The sequence below is a fragment of the Rhinopithecus roxellana genome, chromosome 17, assembly GCF_007565055.1.
Source record: "Rhinopithecus roxellana isolate Shanxi Qingling chromosome 17, ASM756505v1, whole genome shotgun sequence".
NCBI lineage: Eukaryota > Metazoa > Chordata > Mammalia > Primates > Cercopithecidae > Rhinopithecus > Rhinopithecus roxellana.
This window is the reverse complement of record NC_044565.1, coordinates 74,775,517-74,798,905: the sequence shown is the minus strand read 5'-3', so window position 1 is coordinate 74,798,905 and position 23,389 is coordinate 74,775,517. Positions and strand designations below refer to the sequence as shown.

Below are 23,389 nucleotides of genomic sequence, written 5' to 3'. Positions count from 1 at the left end.
GCTCATTTATATTTATGACGATATGGTTTTTCTACAAGTTGCTATGTGGGAAATTTGAGATCTGCGGGAGGGAAGATCCTACCCTAAGCACTACTAGGATTCCAGGAAGCATTCTGTCAGGGGTGAAGCCTTGGGTTTGGGGTAAAGAATATGGGTGAAAAATTAAGCTAAGCCTCCAGTGAAAAGGTAGACAAAATATTTCAGGAAAATTATTCACACTTGAGTGAGAAGGAATGATCAAAACAAACTACCCTTTTTGGCTGTGATCTGTGCCTTAACTTTGTGAATTAGCGGAAATTCTGTGAATTAACAGAAAGAATTAAAATTCTAATGTGTGGTAAGAGTGGTTCTTATCTGATCTTGCATCTGGTCAGTATATTAGGAAGGGAAACTGGCAGATCAACAATTATAGGAAGCCCTCCACGTAAAAAATGAAGGGGAAAAAAATAAGCTCTAGACCCAGAGATGATACCAACTATGAAGAGCATCTTTGACGACTACAGGAAGAGCAAAATAAGGCTTAATAAACACAGGTTTGCTCCAGGGGAATGGAGAAAAGGCAGGCTAAGAGCTTAAGGTTCCCCAATTAGCCAGATTTGGCCTCTTGACAACAGCTTTAGGATTAAAAAAAAAAAAGCACACATGGGACTCAAAAACCATTAGCCATAGTCTAATTCTAGCCTTCTACCTTGAAGCAGAGAGCAAAAATGGATTCTGATTCTATTGAAGAGGCTGGTTCTCAACAGGGAGACTGACCACTGAAAGGTGCTCTACATCCTCAATATAGTACATAAAGATGACAGGGGCACAGCTGACAGAACTCCAAAGCACGTTTCACTCTCACCAAGAACAACCCTTTTAGCAGAATGGCAATTTACTCCTAGTCTAAATTCTTATTCTATGAGCAGCAACTGAGACCTGACAAGTGCAAATCGCTTTGGCCCACCCGTCAGACACTCCCAGCTAGACTTCTGTGTGGTGGTGCCTACTCCCACTTACTCTCTCATGGAGCCAAATATTCACTAATTGTTTTTCACAGTTATATGTGTGACAACACCATGCTCTGGCTTGATTTTTTAAAAGTTACTTGCCAACATAAATACTCAAGGTCCAATATGAAACAGAGTAACTAAAAACAGGCCTTATTATTCAATTAGTTTATCATCTCTTATTTGCATTACCAATTTATATTTTCAATTATTTTGCCTATTTTTCTCAATCAAGTGAGCACAACAGGTTTTAACTTACAAAACTAATATCCAATTTTTAAGGGATTAACAATAACCATGACAGAAGGCGGGTGTGGGGAAAGGGGTACCGGCTTTAAAGGAAAGAAAGGTCTGAGCTCCTATTCCAAAACTGCCACTTAGTAATGCTAATCAGTAAAGTGACAAAAACAACCCATATTTTGTGGGTTGTTATGAATAGCATATGACAATTATAAAATAATTATATAAAGAATGCAGTACATATAAGACACTCAAAATATAGCATTACATAATAATATGCTCACAGTGTCCTTAGCATTTACTGAGCAAGAATCAAAATTCTTGAAGGTTTGCTCCTATTTCTACTCCTAAAGTTAGAAGGTTCAAATGGGAGCAGAGGAATCTCAAAATTTGTTTTTGGAGAGAGAAGAGTAAAGCAGTGGTTGGAGGGGTATCTTCTCCCACGTGCAGATATTTATAAGGAGTGTCTTACATGGAGATTGCTTCAATGAGATAACTATTCAGTGATCACTTACTAGTTACTCATCCAGCAAATATGATTGACTTCTTGCTACATGCCAGAACTTTGCTAGGTTCTGGGGCAACAGCTGTTTTTTGTTTTTCGTTTTTTTTTTTTTTTTTTAATGGATTGTCGCTCTGTCACACAGGCTGGAGTGCAGTGGCGCGATCTCGGCTCACTGCAACCTCCACCTCCCAGGTTCAAGTGATTCTCCTGCCTCAGCCTCCCGAGTAGCTGGGACTACAGGCGTGTGCCACCATGCCCAGCTAATTTTTTTTTTTTTTTTTTTTTTTGTATTTTTAGTAGAGACAGAGTTTCACCGTGTTAGCCAGGATGGCCTCCATCTCCTGACCTCGTGATCTGCCCACCTCAGTCTACCAGTGTGCTGGGATTACAGGCGTGAGCCACCATGCCTGGCCAACAGCTGTTTATTTTAATAGACACAGGTCTGGTTCTTAAGCAGCTTACATTTAGTACATCAGATGAGCCAATAAATGGGGTACTAGAGTAGTCTGGGTGCTATAAGAGTACACAGGTGGACAGCACCACGAAATGTGGGAGGAAAGTATCTGGGAAGGCTCTCTGTAGAGAGCAATCTCCTAAAGAATAAGTAGCAGTTAGTGAAGGAAGACAAACGTTCTAGACAGACAACAACAATTACAAAGGTCTGAGGTGAGACAGCGCCGCAAAATCAAGAACTTACAAGTAGTTTCATTCAAGTTATTAAAGTTCTGCTGGAACTTCAGGTGCAACCTGGATGACAGAGTAGGTATGAAGCAGGGTAAAAGAGGAAGGAGAAAATGCAGTTGGCAATGGAAACAGGAGCCAGATCATAAAGTGAGGCTGGGCGCGATGGCTCACGCCTGTAATCCCAGCACTTTGGGAGGCCGAGGCGGGCGGATCACCTGAGGTCAGGAGTTCGAGACCAGCCTGGCCAACACGATGAACCCTCATCTCTACTAAAAATACAAAAATCAGCCAGGCATGGGCCACACACCTGTAATCCCAGCTACTCGGGAGGCTAAGGCAAGAGAATCGCTTGAACCCAGGAGGTGGAGGTTGCAGTGAGCTAAGACCGTGCCACTGCACTCCAGCCTGGGCGACAAGAGCGAAACTCCATCTCTAAATAATAAATAAATAAAATAAAATAAATAAATAAATAAATAAATAAATAAATAAAGTTGTCTGTAAGTCACTCATTCTAAACAGCTCAGACTTAACCCTGGAAAAACAGAGAGAAGTTACTTGGGGTGAGAATGACACGGCAAATTTGTCTTTAGGAAGACTATTCTGGTTACAGTGTGGGAAAGAACTTCTGGGAAAATCTTTTAAACTGTATAAAGAATCTCTAGGATAGAAGAAAAAAAAAAGCCCCCAAAACAGGAAATTCAAACCAATTGCTAAAAAAGTCTCAGCTGTTTTAGAAATACAACGTTAACTTGCAATTTAAAGGAAAACTTTTTGAGTCCATGATTACAATGATCTGCAAATGCAGCATAATAAAAGATATGACCATGTAATCTCAGGGAAGCCTTGCTTCCTAGAAACAAGAGAAAACAAGAGAGGTCCCAACCCTTATCTATTCCTAACCACTCACCCTCAGTCTTTGCCTCTCATTTAGAATCAAATTTGCTCAACAAAGTAAGAATACATCCATCAGCTAGGGGAAATTGCTATAAGTGGGTCAGATAACCTTTAAATACTAAATACTAACAGGTGAAAACCAGTTCTGATACCAACGTCGAGCAAAATTAATCTTAGCTATTTTGCCTATGGTCATTAAATAACAAGAATGTATGCAGGTAGTTTCTAAGCCAGAATTTCTAATACCCTACAACAGCAGGGTGTAAACATGAGCACCAGAACAAAATAATTAGAATTAAACATTTCTCCAAATTCACCTTTTAAAAATAAATTATGCCAATTGAGCATTAAATGCAAGGATTACAATTTCACAGACTTCTAGTTAAATCAAAATGTGGTGACAACTACTGGCACATGACCAAAAGAGTATCAGCTGTTTTAGAAATAAAACATTCGCTTCTAAATTATAGCAACTTTTTAGGGTCTGTGGTTAAAAAAATCTGCAAATATAGCATAAGAAAAACAGGTAAAGGAGGTCTTTTCTCGGTTAAATAAAATACTAAAATCAACTTTTAAGATCAAGATTTTGGGCCGGGCGCGGTGGCTCAAGCCTGTAATCCCAGCACTTTGGGAGGCCGAGACGGGCGGATCACGAGGTCAGGAGATCAAGACCATCCTTGCTAACATGGTGAAACCCCGTCTCTACTAAAAATACAAAAAGCTAGCCGGGCGACCTGGCGGGCGCCTGTAGTCCCAGCTACTCGGGAGGCTGAGGCAGGAGAATGGCGTGAACCCAGGAGGCGGAGCTTGCAGTGAGCTGAGATCCGGCCACTGCACTCCAGCCTGGGCGACAGAGCGAGACTCCGTCTCAAAAAAAAAAAAAAAAAAAGATCAAGATTTTGGGGAGTGTTTGGCTAAAACTCACAAAAAACTTAAGACAAAGTAAATGACTATACATGTCTAAAATTGTAAATATGCACATTTTCTAAAGGATTTATAAATAGAAGCATTTGTCATTATTACAGACAATTCTTATTTTTTTTTTGAGACGGAGTCTCACTCTGTCACTCAGGCTGGAGTGCAGTGGCACGATCTTGGCTCACTGCAAGCTCCACCTCCTGGATTCACGCCATTCTCCTGCCTCAGCCTCCCGAGTAGGTGGGACTACAGGCGTCTGCCACCACGTGCAGCTAATTTTTTGTATTTTTAGTAGAGATGGGGTTTCCCCATGTTGGCCAACACGGTCATGATCTCCTGACCTCGTGATTCACCTGCCTCGGCCTCCCAAAGTGCTGGGATTACAGGCATGAGCCACTGCACCCAGCCTACTACAGACAATTCTTACAAGGTCATGTACACATTAAAAAAAAATAATCATCGTTTGGACGAACGGAGGCAAGATGGCGCAGTTCCGGGTTCTTCACCGTCAACTTTCCCGTGCCCGGGAAAGACACAGGTCAATTGCGCAGGCGCAACCCGACCTCCGACGGAGAAAAACCAGAACCCGCCTAGCCACGCCTACCGCCCGGCCCCCAACCCGCCTATGTCCCGCCCACTGCCCTCCCACTCCCAGGCCCAGGACATAAAAGCCGCTCCCAGCGGGCGAGCTGTGCACACTTCCTCAGCCCTCACTCCTGTCGGGACTGTAGGAACTCCGCCCGAGAGCTCCACCGGGTGACTCCCCCGGCCTCCCCTGCTGGAGACAGAGGGACCTCACCCCTCCCCCACACCTTCTTTCCTGAAGCTGGGGGACCAAAAATAAATGTGCAGTTTTGCTCCTAGCCTTGCCTACTTGCTGGTCATTTAATACGCGCCCTGGTTTCCTAGAAAGCAAATTGGCTTCCTAGAAAGCAAATCAGCTTCCTAGAGAGCAAATCAGCTTCCTAGAAAGCAAATCAATCATCACAACTGCTTAGGGAGACATAGTCAAATCCTTTCTCTGAAGGGGACAGATTCATTATGTTTTTTCTCCTGCAATTAAGGAAAGTCTCATCTTTCCATACTTTCTAAAAATAATTAAATTAATATTCTAAAATATGTTTTGAGTATTTGTGATTTACCAACTTGCTTATTTCAAATATTACTATTTCAGAAACTACCATATTTTTATATAAAGTTATTACTTATTTCTTGGCCAATGTAAAGACTAGCACAGTAAAGAATGATGCAGTGGGAACTACATCAGACTGTAAATCAAGATATTCATTCATCCACTCATTCCTCTGTTAAACAAACATCTGAGTACTACTTTAGGGTCAGACAATGGGCACTAAAAGGATAATTTAAGTCGCCGAAGAAATACATTACTATATTTCATGAAATTTGAGATGCTATCAGTTGTAAGACAAACTCTGTTAATGAAAGAAAAAATGCTTTTAATTCATAACCTAATGCCTCTTGTTTGCTTTGATTTTTTTCAATCTATTCAGAAAAATTTGGCAATTCTTCCTGCCTTCAATACGTTGCTTGACATTTTAAATGACAACCTTTCTTTATACATCTCAGTACAAAACAAAGCTTCATCTACTTTTGGGTATCCTTCTTTCTTGGCTCCCATAAAGCACTTGGTTGCTGCTTTTAAAGAAAAGTAAATGGAATTGAGATGATTTATCCAGTGGCAAATGTTTATTTCAGTAACACCAAATTTTCATTTCTCTACTTTGGTTCTCTTTTTCTCTGTATTCAATAACTTTTTGTTTCAGTGCCAAATCATAATGAAATCCTTTTGAAGATATTTTAAATGGCAATTAAACACAACATACGTAGTGCTGACACCGTGTCCACAACTCAACTGAAATGGTGGCCTAAATGTAGCTATAATTAGCTTTCACATGCATGAGTATGGACAACCTGACAGGACAGTCACCTGACTTAGAGCAAAAGGAAGATGCCATCAATTGTTAAATATATTCCAATTTTAGAGACATTAAAATATGAAGAAAAAACATCTCATAGAATCATAGCAAGTAATGGCAGCAAGCACTCATGTCACCTTATGAGGTAAGCACCACTGTATGTACTTTACATACATTATCTCACAAAAACCTATAAAGCAAATAGATTAAGTGCTTCCAGATGAGGAAACTAAGACAAGGAAGATGAAAGCAACTTGCCCAATATCACAAAGCTAGCATGAAGCAAGGCTGGCATTTGACTACCGGCAGCCAGAGACCAGAGGCTATGCTTTTAGCCACTACGCCATACTACCTTGCAAGTAGTCAATAACCAGCTTGTGATCTGAAGCAAATCATAAGGGAAACCTTTCCTTATTTACAAAAGGAGGGAGCTAGAATGGATGTTTATGGGATTCTTTTCCAGGATAAAAATATTATAATTCTATCAATCTCTTTTTGAGATAGGGTCTCGCTCTGTCATCTAGGCTGCAGTGCAGTGGGGTGATCACAACTCACTGTAGCCTTAACCTCCCAGGCTCAAGTGATCATCCTTCCTCAGTCTCCCAAGTAGCTAGGATTACAGGCATGCACCATCACACCCAGCTAATTTTTAATTTTTTTAATTTTTTTTTCTTTTTTTTGTAGAGATGGGGGTCTCACTTGGTTGCCCGGGCTGGTCTTGAACTCTTGGGTTCAAGTGATCTTCCCACCTCAGCTTCTCGAGGTGTTAGGATTACAAGTGTGAACCACCATGCCCAGTCGATAATCTTCCACAGTAAAACTTTGTTCTTATTCTGGTTTCTCCTTAAGTCAATACAATTCAAAGACCTTCACTGCCATTAATCGATTAGTGAAAGAAATGCAACTTTCACTATTAATCTAAAATAGACATATTTAGGAAGGTATTTAAGAAAAACACATGCTTGAACCACTATTGCTCTTTTTTAGGGTGATGGCAAAAGGTTGACTGTAGGTATAAATGATCTAGTTTGTGGGCTTTACTCTGCTTGCCTGTGTAGTTAACTTAAGTCTTCTAAATTTTTAATCCAAAATTTAACATATGATTTCAATGTGTCAGTTTTTAAAGTGACCTACAATGCAGAGCCCCTTATTCTTCTTAAAATTCTGTTTATGTATGAGGGGAAAAAACAACAGATTAATAACAGATGCAAATATTGCAACATTTTCCCTCCTGACCCAATTTCAGGGTGGAATTAAATGTGCATTACACACTTGACAACTCTTTTGCCTCCAGAGGGGTCATCACACCCTTTGGATTTTCTTTTACAGACCAAGCCAACTGCTCTCACTCTCTCTCCTAGGTAACCTCCCTTGAGGCCCACAGCATCTGATTATCAGGCAACCCAGTGATCATTAAAATAATTCCAAATATTTCACTTTGAAGTCATCCTACGGGAGAAGGTGAGTAAAGGAAAGAAACGAAAATGCCACGTCTTCAAAGCTCTTGTTAGTCTCTTACATGTCAAATCCCAATCTCAGTCCACTTTTCTCTTCTATATACACATACCACAACGCATACACACAAAATAATCTGTCCCAATGGAAATCAGAGAAAACATTTAAAAGTTTTCTGGAAAAAAGTGAAAAAAAGCAATATAAGTGAACATTGGCAAAAGTGGGCTTGAAAAACAAAACAAGTGAGAAGATGCTCCCACAGGGAAGGCTCTCACCAGTACATCAGATTTGACTATTACGTACCTTTCCATGCTGCCCGGCTCTTTCATAACAAATGACAACATCTTCCCACATCTCTAGCTTTTCAAATATCTGAAGGGCTGAACTGGTACATCCCAACTCAAAGAGCAAACTTGCAAGTTGGCGCTAGAAAAATCAAGTTAAAATAATTAATACTTCTTGGTGTAAAGAGAGATTCCTGTTTCACTTCCAGGTATACCTAATCTGCCTTTTTAGGGGTCTGCTTATTGTAATAAATGTATAATTTCTAGAATCTCTACTACTTAGAAGTTTGTAATAATTCAATACATACCTTTACTTTAGAAAACAAGCCTCTTTATAGGGTATATGGATTAAAGAACAATATAGAAACTGTTGAAAATACTAAAATATATCCAATTTTTTTCTAAGAACTTAAAAAGCAAAAATCAGTATTTCTTTTTTACCTAGACAGTCTGTATACAACAATCTCTATGAGGCTGAGATCCAATAAATTTATTTTTAAAACTCTGAGCAGTCAATAGAGATGACATAAAATCTATGCATTAGCCCTGCTGAATTTTATTCAGAAGGGCATCGTATCTAGCTGTTTCTCACTCAAAGCTACTTAGATTTATTTCAAGCACATTCTAACAAACTTAGCTTTCTAATTTCCCAGTCCCTGTCAGATTGAAAAAAGAGCAAACTGAGTTAAGGTCAGTGAAGGTTAAACTTATTTAAAAATAAATATATTATGGTTTGTAAGTGTTAGCACCTGCATAAATGGAAAAAAAAAATTTAAAGGTTTAAAAAAGTAGGTAAGGTTAGAATAAGGTGTAGTTTCATATTAGAGAGAGCTGTGTTGCTCTCTCGTAAGTATACTTTTACTACTCTGAAAATTCAATACATATTTAAGAGTTAAGCCCAGAAAATCCAGGACTGAAAATATCAGAACGTAAATGAAATATACCTAAAAATTATAAGCTACAGATTATCAAAGTAAATAATGAGAATGGTCCAATACATCAGTAACCCATGAAATACAGGAGAATTTGGATATTTTAGAGAATATAATTGGACATTTTCAAAAACTGCCCATAGCATGTGAGAGCTGGAATAAATCTTAGTGCTTATGCAGTGAGCAGTACATCTTCATTTAAAAGATCAAGAAAGTTGATGACATCCAAGATGATATGGCTAGCTAGTAGCAAAGTAGAGACTAATTCTCTTTTTATAATACACTGTTCTGTTATTTCTCAATCTTTAAAATAATACACAAAGATATGGTTAGTCCCCATGATGCCAGAAAAAGTAATTAACTTCCTAATGAAAAAGGATCCTTATCTAACTGCCTGAAGATCCTGAAATCCACAGCTTGCTAAGCAGATAAGCATTTGGCCTAAATTCAGTTTGAACAATATTTAAGTTTCCTAATGTTTCTGTTCAGAAAAAGACAAAAAGCAACACCCACAATAGATACATTTTGTCATAACAGCTCATTCTGAAATGTTTATCCACCAAACCACATAATATAAAGCACCTAACAAATTTCACAGATCAGAGTCAAAAAACACACTAAAAAATTCCAGCTGTTAACACATTCTTAATGAAGAAGCTATTCCTTTTGAGATATCACAAAGCTTTTTTACTTGTCTATGTTTTATTGAGGTTCCTTCAATATGTAAACTGAACTCCAATGCATAATAAATAATAAATAAACGAGTTCACCCTGTGTTTAAGAATATAACCTACTCTAAGAAGTCTTATAATGGGGATTTTGAACAATTGGATGGTGGGTTGGCATTTATGTTTCTAACTCATTACCTATGTGTATGATCCATGATAGAGAGGACAGAAAACTGATTAAAATGACAATAGTAGATAAATCATCTGTAATCCCCTGGCTGGCTCCATCTGACTCCACTAACCTCTCTGTGACTTAGCTTCCTCATATGTAAAACAGATATTTTTAAAAACTGTTGCAATAAAATAAGAGAATATGTGTGGAATGCAGAATAAAATGTATGCATCATACTAAGTATGCAGTAAAAGTTGGTTGCTGTTAGCTGATATAATTACAACCCAATGAAAAGCTAAGGAAAAGAGGTAAAGTAGACTAAAAGTGAGGAAACTAGAAACCTAGTTCACGTACACTTGTGTGATCAACACTGGAAAGCTAATTGCACTGAGCCTCAATTTCTTCTCTGTAACATTAAGAAACTGGACCAGGTGTCTAAGTTATTTTCGGTGCTAAAATTTTACAAAATAGGGAGTTACACCTATAATACAGGAGAACTATGTAGACAAGGGGCCAGAATCCCCACCTCAGCATGTGGATTAGGAGCTACAGTAGGTATTCTCATACCCTCAGGAAGAAGAGAGTAGTCATGTGTATCTCACAACATAAAGTATACCAAATAAATGCTCTCTTTTGCTTTTTGTAAGCAACTTGGTTAAAAGATTCCTTCTTTGGTAGAAAGTCCTTAAAATAATTTTAGTATAAGAAATTATTTCAAAGCCAGGTATGGTAGTGCACATCTGTAGTCTCAGCTGCTCAGGAGGCTGAGGCAGGAGTAATTGCTTCAGCCCAGGGGTTCAAGGCTGTAATGCACAATGATCACACCTGTGAATTGTCACTGCACTCCAACCTGGACAATAAAGCAAGGCCTCATCCCTTAAAAAAAAAAGTTACTTTGAAAATGCAAGCACTTATGATTCTCCTATAATTTCTAGGATTCTATTTCATATAGTTTTAAATTCTTTTAAAAATGTTTTATGAGTGTAATATCACTTTAATCAAAATAGCAATTTGAAGTAGTTAGCAATTCCCAGGTAGATACATTTATTATATCAGCAAAATATTTGAAAATTCAAACATAAATTGAAATCATCAATTTATAATGCATTTACCTTTCTAATGCCAAGTATTTTCCATACCCAATGACTAACAACAAAACTACCTGAATGGCCCAGTGAGGTGGTACTTGACAGCAATAGAAAATCTTTAGGCGTTCCAATACAGACGTAGTTTTATCTTCAAATTGGTCTGCAAGAGCCTTAAAGAACATATATCACAGTCAGAATCTATATGTATAACTTGTAATAGAAATAAGTCCTTATTGTAAGTTATACAAATGCACATATAAACAATAAAGAACTTAAGTCATTTTGATAAGGTGATAGGATGTGTGAATTTTTTCTTGAATTTCTTTAAATGTTCAAAAAACTTTAAACCTAATCCACATTTACATAAACATGTACAATAAAAACTTACCAGAAAAAGTTTTCATTTCCTATAATAGTTCTTTCAAAGAGCTAGCCTTATTGATAAGCCTTTTCACTTCTTCTATGAAGAACTGTTCTTTAGCGTATCTATTTCACAACATAATACCACTTTGACAATGGCACTTTATTATGTAAATCAGAGAAAAATTATATGAAGAACTCTCTTTAGGATTATTTGCTCAGGAATAAAATTAAAGGAAAAAGTAGCCTATTTGATCACAGAGAGCAAATCTTCTCACTCTTCAGCAACAGAGCAATAAGGCTGGACACTCACTCAGGTGAGACCATCTGTATAGTGCAGTGGGCAGCTGCAACCCACATACATGAAAGAATCCCTCTGATGTACTGAAATGTCTACAGTGGTACTGAATAACTAAACTCTCAGAAGCTACATCAAGAAGCAAACCAACAAGACCAAAACAGCTGACTCTGAGACAAGGTACCAGGGCCAACTGCAAAGTCAAAGGCTAGTGCTATCCAGTGGTCAAGTGATCCGTCACAGAAGAGATCAGCATCAAAGTGAAGGAAGACACATTGTGAGATTGCTAGAGAAACATGTGGATAGCAGCCCCATTATCATGATCATTTTCTCTTGCCTCTTCATTTGCCATTCAGTTTACATTAAGTGTACATATTTTTCTGACATTATACACTTACACCTTCTCTCAACTGAGAATTATCAAGATCTTTTTTCTACAATGCAGTACTAAAATTTTATCTTTTTTGCCAGTTGACTAGTTTTCACAGACCTCTCTTATGAGGATTAGATGGTAGTAAGAAGTCAATGTTAATTTTCTGATTTTATTATACATACTGGGTTATGTAGGAGAATGTCCTTGTCATATTTGAGGACAATGAAGCACCATGTTGACAACTTACTCTCCAAAACTTCGGGATGCATAAGACAGTTGCACTGTTCTTGCAACTTTTTGGTAATTTGGAAACTGTTTAAAATTTTCACAAAATTAATTTTTTAAATGGAAAATTTCAAAAAATAGTAAAAAAGGTAGCAAGTCCAAGCCTCCGAAGAAAAAAAAGGATAGGAATCTACCATGTCCTGGTAAAAATCTAAGACAGGGAGACCAGTTTCTGAGCAGGGAGGTTTTCTCCTAAATCGAGAGTTCTCTATTTTACACTGGGTGGGAGATACATTTATCAGCCTAAGAATATCTTGTAGTATGAGCTCAAGTGTGAAAAAGCATACATTACACAAAACTTCGTTGACAATCCAAGATGTTATTCAGTCAAGTCAGTCAGAGCAAACTGAGACATAACCAGACTCCTAAACCATCTTGGTCAAAATATGTTTAAAGCTTTTTGGCCTTACTTCACAGAAACTTAATAGCAAAAAGATTGCATGCTGCTGCCCAAAGCTGTTTAGTTGTGGGAGGGAGGGTAGAGAAGAATAACTTCTGGCTGTATACATATGGTTACAATACATAAATAAAGAGATCACTGAGTTATTTCATAAAAGGGGAACAAATTACTTCATAGAGAAGGAATACATTTTTATCAATACAGTTTTTTTTTGCAAAGAAAAAATAACTAATGCTCTCTATTAATAATAAAAACAAAAGCAACATTGTATAATATACTGTTACTAACACCTAACAACATGCAAAAAATTTATTTTCAAAAAACTCATGCTGTTGGCTGTAGTTACTGCAACTAGCTAAAGCATAATAGGTACTCAGTAAATATTTCCTCATTTACTAATAAACACATTTATTATGTATTTCAGATACTCTCAGATACTTTTGGATGATCTCAGAGTATCTAAGTGTCTCTTATAACTCTCGGATACTCTCCAAAATGGCAAAGCCCACTGAAGACAACACTGTCTTGGCAGAGAACCAACACTCATTTGACCTGGATACCATGAATAAGCCCCCATACAAAAACCTGATTAAGCTATATGCATGATAAAGATCAAAAACAGAATTCTAGGTTGGGTGCCACCCCAAGCACTTTGGGAGGCCAAAGTAGGAGGATCACTTGAGCCCTGGAGTTCAAGACCAGTCTGGGCAACATGGTAAGACCACATCGCCACAAAAAATCTTTTAAAAATAGCCAGGGTTGGTGGCATAGACCCATGGGTCCAGCTACTTAGGAGGCTGATGCAGGAGAATCACTTGAGCCCAGGGAGGTCAAGGCTGCAGTGAGCTATGTTTGTGCCACTGCACTCCTGCCTGGGTGACAGAGCAAAGCCCTGTCTCAGAAGGAAAAAAAGGGGTCAGGCACAGTGGCTCACGCCTGTAATCCCAGCACTTTGGGAGGCTGAGGCAGGTGGATCAGGAATTCGAGACCAGCCAAGCCAACATGGTTAAACCCCGTGTTTACTAAAAATACAAAAATTAGCTGGGCATGGTGGTACATGCCTGTAATTGCAGCTAAGGCTGAGGCATGAGAATGACTTGAGCCCAGGAGGCGGAGTTTGCAATGAGCCGTGACTGCACCAATGCACTATAACCTAGGCAACAGAGTGAGACTCTGTCTCAAAAACCAAAGAAAGAAACAAACAAAAATGCAAAAAAAAAAACCCACAAATACACACAAAACGGAACTCTAGGCTATTTTCACTCCTGCACAGAAAATATTTCTTCCTACCTTAGGCATGACAACCACCTACATAAAATTTAACTATCAACGAAAACTAAGAACATTAAATTAATATACAAAAGTTAAGGCTTGGCCGGGAGCGATGGCTCACCCCTGTAATCCCAGCACTTTGGGAGGCCGAGGTGGGTGGATCACTTAAGGTGAGGAGCTCTAGACCAACCTGGCCAACATGGTGAAACTCCATCTCTACTAAAAATGATCAGCCAGGTGTAGTGGTGCAGGCCTGTAATCCCGGCTACTTGGGAGGCTGAGGCAGGAGAATTTCTTGAATCTGGGAGGCAGAGGTTGCAGTGAGTCAAGATCACACCACTGCACTCCAGCCTGGGCGACAGAGTGAGACTCCGTCTCAAGGAAAAAAAAAAAAAAAAAAAAAGTAAGAAGTCTTGATAGGTGTACTGTTCATTTGCCTATTTCCTCTACTGGATCCAAAGTACTCTTTTTTTATTTGCTAATTTACTAAAAAGACAGGGACATTGTTATAGTGCATCTCTAGGTTTTTCAGAGCAAGATTATTTCTAGCAACTCAATCTGAAATAATTCCATCATATTCAACCAAACTGGAGTCCTTTACAGGCACAGTAAATGGAAAAATATCAGTGATGGCAAGTCAAGCCACTTGGATTATGTCTTTGTTCTATCCCCAGCAAGCAAGTAGTTTAACTACAATGGCACTTATCTATGAGATGATTTTTTTAAACAATACTTGTATTTCCAATGGTCTAGGAGTATGGCTTTATCAAAAGAGTATTTTCTTTTACTTCAAGCATTTCAGAAGATCTGTTGATTAATTTTAAGCTGAGCACAAGTATTAGGTACATTCATGAGAAGCAAATCATGTGCCCAAATAGTCTGGAAGAAGACAATGGAAGAATGTTAGGTACTGTGAGAATGGGACGGAATGCAAGTGAAGCCTCACTACTATTGAGGTATTTATGTGCATGAATGTGAACATAAACAATGTGCTCCATGAGAAAGAAGTACCTCGCAAATTTTCACACACACCCAGAAATTTAGGTAAATGGTCTCTAAAGCAGTGTGTCCTACCCTTTCACTTACCCATGTTCTCTTTCCGGTTTCTAAAATTTCACTAATTTTACACCTGAAAATCACAGGACTTAGTCATAAGTAAAAAGTGGTATGAGGAGGTGGTCTTTAAGGAAAGATGATAATGTCAAAAATGGAGAGAGGGGGAGAAGAAGCAAATATACCTTAAACCAATCATTATGGGCAGTTTGAAGAAAGACAGAGTCTAGGCGGATGACTGAAGAGCTGTGAATAAATGGAAAAGGTAACAAGCAGAGAGTGAGGAGCCCCCTGGGGCGCAGTCCAGAAGTAGGGGTTGTCTATACCAGAGGTGACTTCATGTTGCATGGACTACTGTGACATGAGACTGTTTTCAAGTTTTAAGACTCCTTTTTAATGCCATTTACTCCCTAACTCCACCTAAAGGCATTTATACTTTCAGTGTCCTTTGAGAATATGTGTTTGTGCATAAAGACCCCCTAACCCCATGCAATAACAATTCCCAAATCTTCCAGGAGCCACAGTATCACAGGTCAAGGGATATCTCTAAGGAATGGGGAATAAAACCCAAGAAAGCAATGATGTGCCTCTCCTTTCAATGCTCTGTTTTCAACAGAGAAGGAATTTCCCAGAAAAACTACAGAAGATCAAAATTACATTTTAAAATTAGCACATGGAGAATGATTGAGTATAAAAGGACAATTTTGAATAATGTCTGGTATGATTTAGACTTATTTATGTGTTCTCATCTAAAAGTATGGCACACGTCTTCAAAAGAGTAGAGATAGTCCCAAAGGACCTACCCTTTTCCCGAAAGCTATTCATTCTCACTAGCATGACATCTACGTGTTCATCGGCTTTCTGAAGAGCCAGGTAGAAATTAGCTGATAATCTAAAAGTTATGACTGATCATATGCCAAATCACTTTATACTGGCTTTGCTGTGCAATCTTTGTACGTGTGTGTGTATAGGAAGATGGAATTTATTATAAAAATATGTACATAATCCAACAGGTGAGCTGAACAGCTTTCTCTAACAGGAGTCTGCAGTCAATTCAGCTGTGATTTACAAACAGACTAGTCAAGCTCATTGCCATCTCAAACCTCCAAGCCCAAGAAAATCGCCAATGGGAACAGGGAGAATAACAAAACTGTTAACACACCTAGTAAGTATCAACACTATCATTAAACTTATTGTGAACCCAGCCTTTCCTCATACATATAACACTGTTGCTCTGAGAGATAAAAATGACTTGCCCGAAGTCATAAGGCCATGAAATAGGTGAGCCTGCCAGACTCCAAAGACCACAGCTGGCAACTTCATTAAAACCTTCTGTAAAACTACATGATCAATGTCAGATCTGTGAAAATTGAAAGCAGCTTCTCATTGGAAAAATACTGAAAACTCTATCTAACTATCTTATTTACACATAAATCCAAAAATATGGGAGAGAGGGTGTGGCCTGATCAAGGAGATGCTCAGTTATTGCTTCTACCCCAGAAATGACAGACTTTAGGCTGTGGTTTGGTAGGATCTGGGTCTACTAATAGGAGATGGGAGAACCTAGATCACCTTTTTGTGATTACAGGCTGAAAAGATGAACATCAAGAGGCAGTCCTCTCAGGAGGCCCAAATGGCTATCATGCAGCCATCCCCTTAATCAGTCACACCTTGGGTCAGCAGTTCAACCCTCTGTTTCCAAGACCCCTTTAAAATCATACAAATTATTGAGGGACTCAAAGCTTTTCTTTCTGTGAGTTATAATCTATCAATATTTATCATATTAGAAATAAAATCAGGAAAATTTAAATGTTCATTAATTCATTTAAAAAGAAAATAAATCTATGACTAACAAAAATAGCATGCTTTTATGAAAAATAACTACCTTTTCCAAAACAAAACAAAACAAAACAAAAGTCTTGAAAAGAGTGGCACTGTCTTAATGATTTTGCAAATCTCTTTAATGTATGGCATAATAGATAATAGCTGGATTCTCAGATCTGCTTCTGCAGTCAATCTGTTGCAATATAATATTTTGCTTGAATTTTATGGAGAAAATCTGTCCTCACACAGATAGGTAATTGAAAAGGGGAAGAGTATGTTAGTAGCTTTTTCAGCTAATTGTGGATAGTATTATTTGATACTACACCAAAATTCAATTGATGCTGGTATCTTAAAGGTTATTTGTAATGTGGAATTTGAAATCCTATCAATGAACTTTTCTTTGTTACATTAAATGCTCTGTTACACCAAAATCCACTGGTCTGAAAACAAACAAAAAAGTACTCACTGGTCAATCCTGATGCTGAACACTAATTATGTAACATCATGCACTGGTTTTTTTGAAAATGAGCTGACCTTCCCAATGTTGACATATTTCGTAAAAATTTTTAAAACTACATGCATTGATATCACCATCAATCTCATCAGAAAAATCTTGTCTCAATATTTGAAATATTAGGAAGCTATGAAGTTCACAGTTACAGATAGAGGTTTTCTAAAACTCATTTTTTTCTTGGAAGTTCAAAATTTCATCATTGGTAACTGATATGGTTTGGCTGTGTTCCCACCCAAATCTCATCTTGAATTCCCATATGTGGTAGGAGGGACCCGGTGGGAGGTCACTGAATCGCGGGGGCAAGTCTTTCCTGTGCCGTTCTCATGACAGTGAATAAATCTCACGAGATCTGATGGTTTTATGAAGTGGAGTTCCCCCACGCAAGCTCTCTTTCTTTGCCTGCTGCCATCCACGTAAGATGTGACTTGCTGCTCCTTGCCTTCCACCATGATTGTGAGGCCTCCCCAGCCATGTGAAACTGTAAGTCCATTAAACCCTGTTTTCCTATGTAAATTATCCAGTCTTGGTCATGTCTTTATCAGCAGCGTGAAAACAGACTAATAGAGTAAATTGGTACCAGTAGAGTGGGGCGCTGCTGGAAAGATACCGAAAAATGTGGAAGCAACTTTGGAACTGGGCAATAGGCAGAGGTTGGAACAGTTTGGAGGACTTAGAAGAAGACAGGAAAATGTGGGAAATTTTGGAACTCCCTACAGACTTGTTAAATGGCTTTGACCAAAATGTTGATAATGATATGGACAATGAAATCCAGGCTGAGGTGGTCTCAGATGGAGATGAGGAACTTGTTGGGAACTAGAGCAAAGGTGACTCTTGTTAGGTTTTAGCACAGAGACTGGAGGCGTTTTGCACCTGCCCTAGAGATGTGTGGAACCTTGAACTTGAGAGAGATGATTTAGGGTATCTGGTGGAAGAAACTTCTAAGTAGCAAGGCATTCAAGAGGTGACGTGGATGCTGTTAAAGGCATTCAGTTTTATAAGGGAAGCAGAGCATAAAAGTTCAGAAAATTTGCAGCCTGACAATGCGATAGAAAAGAAAATCCCATCTTCTAAGGAGAAATTCAAGCCAGGTGCAAACATTTGCAAAAGTAACCGGGAGCTGAATATTAATCCCCAAGACTATGGGGAAAATGCCTCCAGGGAATCAGGGGTGTTCGCAGCAGCCACTCCCATAACAGGTCCGGAGGCCTGGGAGGAAAAAGTGGTTTCGTGGGCTGGGCCCAGGGTCCCTGTTCTGTGTGCAGCCTAGGGACTTGTTGCCCTGTGTCCCAGCCATTCCAGCTGTGGCTGAAAGAGGCCAATGTAGAGCCTGAGCCATGGCTTCAGAGGGTGCAAGCCTCAAGCCTTGGCAGCTTCTATTAGTGTTGAGCCTGTCAGTGCACAGAAGTCAAGAACTTGGGTTTCAGAACCTCCACCTAGATTTCAGAAGTTGCGTGGAAATGCCTGTGTCAGGGAGAAGTTTGCTGCAGGGGCAGGCTGTCATGAAGAACCTCAGCTAGGGCAGTGTGGAAGGGAAATGTGGGGTCAGAGCCACCACACAGAGTCCCTACTGAGGCACTGCCTAGTGGAGCTGTAAGAAAAGGGCCACCATCCTCCAGATCCCAGAATGGTAGATCCACTGACAACTTGCACCGTGTGCCTGGAAAAGCTGTAGACTCTCAATGCCAGCCCATGAAAGCAGCCAGGAGGGAAGCTGTACCCTACAAAGTCGCAGGGGCAGAGCTGTACAAGACCATGAGAACCCACCTCTTCCATTAGTATGAACTGGATGTGTGACATGGAGTCAAAGGAGATCATTTTGGAGCTTTCAGATTTGACGGCCCTGCTGGATTTCAGACTTGCATGGGGCCCATAGCCCCTTTATTTTGGCCGATTTCTCCCATTTGGAATCGCTGTATTTACCCAATGCCTGTACCCCATTGTATCTAGGATGTAACTAACTTGCTTTTCATTTTAAGGCTCATAGGCAGAAGGGCCTATCTGTTCTTAGGCCTTGTGTTGGATGAGACTTCGGAACGTGGACTTTTGAGTTAATGCTGAAATGAGTTAAGACTTTGGGGGACTGTTGGGAAGGCATGATTGATTTTGAAATGTGAGGACATGAGATTTGAAGGGGCCAGAGGTGAAATAATATGATTTGTCTGTGTCCCCACTCAAATGTCATCTTCAATTCCCACAGGTTGTGGGAGGGACCCAGTGGGAGGTAACTGAATCATGGGGGCAACCCTTTCCTGTGCTGTTCTCATGATAGTGAATAAGTTTCACAAGATCTGAAGGTTTTATAAAGAGTAGTTTCTCTGCACAAGCTCTCTCTTTGTCTGCTGCCATCCACGTAAGATGTGACTTGCTCCTCCTTGCCTTCCACCAAGATTGTGAGGCCTCCTTGGCCACATGGAACTCTAAGTCCATTAAACCCCTTTTCCCGTATAAATTACCCTATAAATTGGCTATGTCTTTATCAGCAGCATGAGACTAATACAGTAACAAATATTGTCAATTATTTTCCTTGAAGTGATGCACTTACTTCATTTATTTTTGGGGGAATTTCCACCAAATACCCAAGTCTGAATAACCAGTTCATCTGTCAATAGTCCTTTCAAGCAAAAATAATGTTCCATGGGAAAAAGTTTCTTCCTGAGACAACCATTGTACTTTAGCAAGTGGCACAAGTTTTTTGTAAGCACTTTTCATTTTATCACATAGAATTTTAAAAAGGCATGTTCTTGAGGGTAAAGATGACAAAATAATACTGCTTCATCAAAAACATTTGTAAACACAACCGTCTTTTTTAAAATTTTTTAAAAAACTGTGGTGGTGAAGCATTGAGTGACTACTAGCACAGTCTGGTGTCCCTAATCCAGTGCCCCTACCTTGATTTTGACAAAGGGGCCAGGAGTTTGACTCCCCCGCCCTCCCACTGCTTCTGGACCAATATGCAAATATCAACACAGTGAAAACGCAAACAATATCTCAGTGCCCTTATTATGAAGATGGTTTTGACCTATGGACACTCTGAAATGGCCTAAGGACTCCCAGGGATCCACAAGCCATATTTGATAACTTCTGCCTTAGGATTAGTAAAAGTACAAGCTCTTATGCCTTCCCTACAGCCCATCTACCTCCAGTTTTCTCCCAAAACTTCTCCAAGGGACTCTGCTTGGTGTCTTAAGACATTAGTGTCTTTGAAAGCACAAGTCGACCTGTTTACAATCTGCAAATTTTATGAGGGCAAAGAATAGCAAATATTTATTGATTATTAAAACCTGAGTGAATGTTTTAAACTCTTAGTATTATCCTTTCTAAAAAAAAAAGTTTATGTACGCCAGCTGGTGGCAATCGTAACACTTTGGGAGGCCAGAAGGATCACTTGAGGCCAGGAGGTTGAGCCTGCAATGAGCTATGATTATGCTACTGCACTCCAGCCTGAGTGATAGAGCAAGACAAAGAAAGAAGAAAAGAAAAGGAAAGGAAGGGCAGGGAAGGGAAGGGGAGCGGGGGGAGGGGAGGGGAGGGGAGGGGAGGGAGAGAGTTGCTGAGTCTAATAATAATTAGCTACTACTTTCCTAAGTGTCAGTCAAATGCAAGGCATCTGTTCTAAGTGAGCTCAATTTCAACTGGTCCCAGATAGTTGGCCCTCAATAACACCTTAAAGGTTCCTGCTGGCATTCATCCATTAAATCACAGCACTGTACCCCACAGCTTGGTGCATACCCATTTGGCCTCTGTTCTATGTGTACTTGGGGAGAGAGAAAAACATCTGGAGATGCTAAAGAATGACAGGCTACCTCTACTTAAGGCAGCCTTTCCCAAACATGCCCATAATCATCACCAACACTCTGACCCTGAATCTCTGGGGGCTAGGCTGAAGATCTGTATTTTAACCATCCCCCGCCATTCAGCAAATTTGGAAAATGCTGTGTAAGGATGTTAAGATGTACGCAGAGTGTTATCTCAGGGAAAACTAAAGCATGAATTCAATCATCATAATCTGACCTTGTCCAAAGAACTTAAGTTTGTTCCTCCTTGGGAATCTGACTAAAGTCATTATTTAGCGTCTTTGAAAGTGTGCTTTATGCGAGTATATTTTACTTCATCCCATTAATACATTCCTTTATTATTACCCACTTTTCACTTTTCTGTAACTTTCTAGGGCTGTTTTTTAGTATCACTAGTAAAGGTTACTTTATATTGTGTATTACTTGTCCCACTCTTATCCCACTTACCTATAAGCTAGTCGTTGCATATTTTTTACCCCTTTTTTCTCAGGAAGCTCATATCCTGGATTCAGTCCATCAGGGTTCCTCCGGGCAGCCCCCTTTCTTGGACTTATCAGAAGCCAATTTCATTCATCCATTTACCTGTTCTTTTCCCACACAGGACCATATCCTGAGATTCTGTGCCCTCCATTTCTTCCCTCCCCTTCCACCTTAATTATAGGCCTTAAGAGTTCTGCAACCTAAACCTTTCTCACAAAAGTCTCGATTAACTTCTTCCTGCCTGTGCTCATTCCATTCCTTTCCTCCAGATGATGCCAGTCTTCTACTGATATCACGTTTCCTTTGTAAGCCAGTTCTCATAGCTTCCTTAGAAAGTAGGGCATAGTGGATAAAAGCATGGACTTCTAAATCAGGTGGACCTGGGTTGAACTCTAGCTCAGCTATGAGACCTTGGGTAAGTAATTTAAACTTTCTGTCCCTCAGTTTCTTCATCAGTAAAAATGTAGATAATGCCTCCACCCTAGGATTAGTTACCATCTGGCATACGAGTGTTCGGTAAATGGAAGTAACAATACACAGTTAATTAAATGGTAGTAACTACACACAGCTCTGTATAAACAGTAGCAACTATAATTATTCCAACAAATAAAACCACAGCTACAATCACATGAGCAACTCCTAATATACTTTTCAATAACTTTCAAATGCACAGTTATTAATGCAGATGAAATACAGAGCCAGAATGAAAGACACATGTTCATATCTCAGATATTTGAAAATCTTGACAGCATGACCCAGCCACTATACAAGAGGCACTGTAATTATCTCAGTGTTGTTCAGGTTTCCCAGGTAGTAATGACTGCTTTTAATCAGTTATGAAGGAATGGCAGTTTTCTTATTCTTGTACCTAAACTTCCCCTCCTGTAAAGTGAAGATGATAATAAGAGTCGATGTTTATTGAAGATTGACTATGTACCAAGCACTATTCCAGGCATTTCACAAGTATCACCATTGGTATGAGGTAGGCTTGACAGCCATCCCCACCCTAAGGAAAGTGAAGCCAGGCACGGTGACTTATACCCAGAATCCCAGTACTTTGGGAAGCTGAGGTGGGAGGATCACTGGAGGCAGGAGTTCAAGACCAACCCTGGCAATATAGCAACATCTCAACTCTACAAAAAATGAAAAAGTTAGCCAGGCATGGTTGTGTGTGCCTATAGTCCCAGCTACTTGGAAGGCAAAGACAGGAGGATGGCCTGAGCCTTGGAGCTTATGGCTAGAGTGAGTTATAATCACTCCACTGTACTCCAGCCTGGGTGACACAGCAAGACCCTGAAAAAAAAAGAAAGAAAAGAAAAGAAGGAAGGAAAGAAGAAAGAGAGAAAGAGAGAAAGAGAGAAAGAAAGAAAGAAGGAAGGAAGGAAGGAAGGAAGGAAGGAAGGAAGGAAGGAAGGAAGGAAGGAAGGAAGGAAGGAAGGAAGGAAGGAAGGAAGGAAGAAGAAAGAAAGAAAGAAAGAAAGAAAGAAAGAGAAAGAAGGGAAAAAGAAAAGAAAAAGAGAGAGGAAGGAAGGAAGGAAAAGAAAAGAAAAGAGAGAAAGAAAAGTGAAGCCCACATGAAGTGAGGAAGTTTAAAAATCTTGGCCATAGCAGCTTGTGATTTCTCTTTCTCTTGGATTGTGAAGTCTATGGATAATGAAATGTGGTGCTATTGTGACAACAACCTTCCTGATACTGAAGAACGTGGAGAAAAGCAAAGATATGAGAATGAGGATGGGAAAAGAGAGAAGAAGAAAGGCCTGATGATCTCTTTGAACCCCTGAATCCAGCTGTCTCCGAGACTGGGATATCCCTAGAACTCTCAGTTATAATAGCCAATTTATTTCCTTTTCTATGGCCAGTTTGAATTGGGTTTCTGTCCCTTACAACTAAATGACTCCTCATTGAGACCTGTTCTTAAAAATTCTTAAATATTACTGAGACAGAAGGTCAAGAGTCATGAAAAGCTCTAA

At 39.5% G+C, this 23,389-nt stretch overlaps 1 protein-coding gene across 1 annotated transcript in view; it reads right to left on the bottom strand.

Moving 5' to 3' along the window:
• Positions 1 to 23,389, bottom strand: part of TTC27 (tetratricopeptide repeat domain 27) — a 188,279-nt gene that overhangs the window by 69,986 nt on the left and 94,904 nt on the right. Inside the window, exons 11-12 of the mRNA XM_010372404.2 lie at positions 10,841 to 10,936; positions 7,926 to 8,048 (exon numbers count right to left, since the gene is read on the bottom strand). Coding sequence (XP_010370706.1) covers positions 7,926 to 8,048; positions 10,841 to 10,936 — 219 coding nt within the window. The remainder of the gene's footprint in view (positions 1 to 7,925; positions 8,049 to 10,840; positions 10,937 to 23,389) is intronic.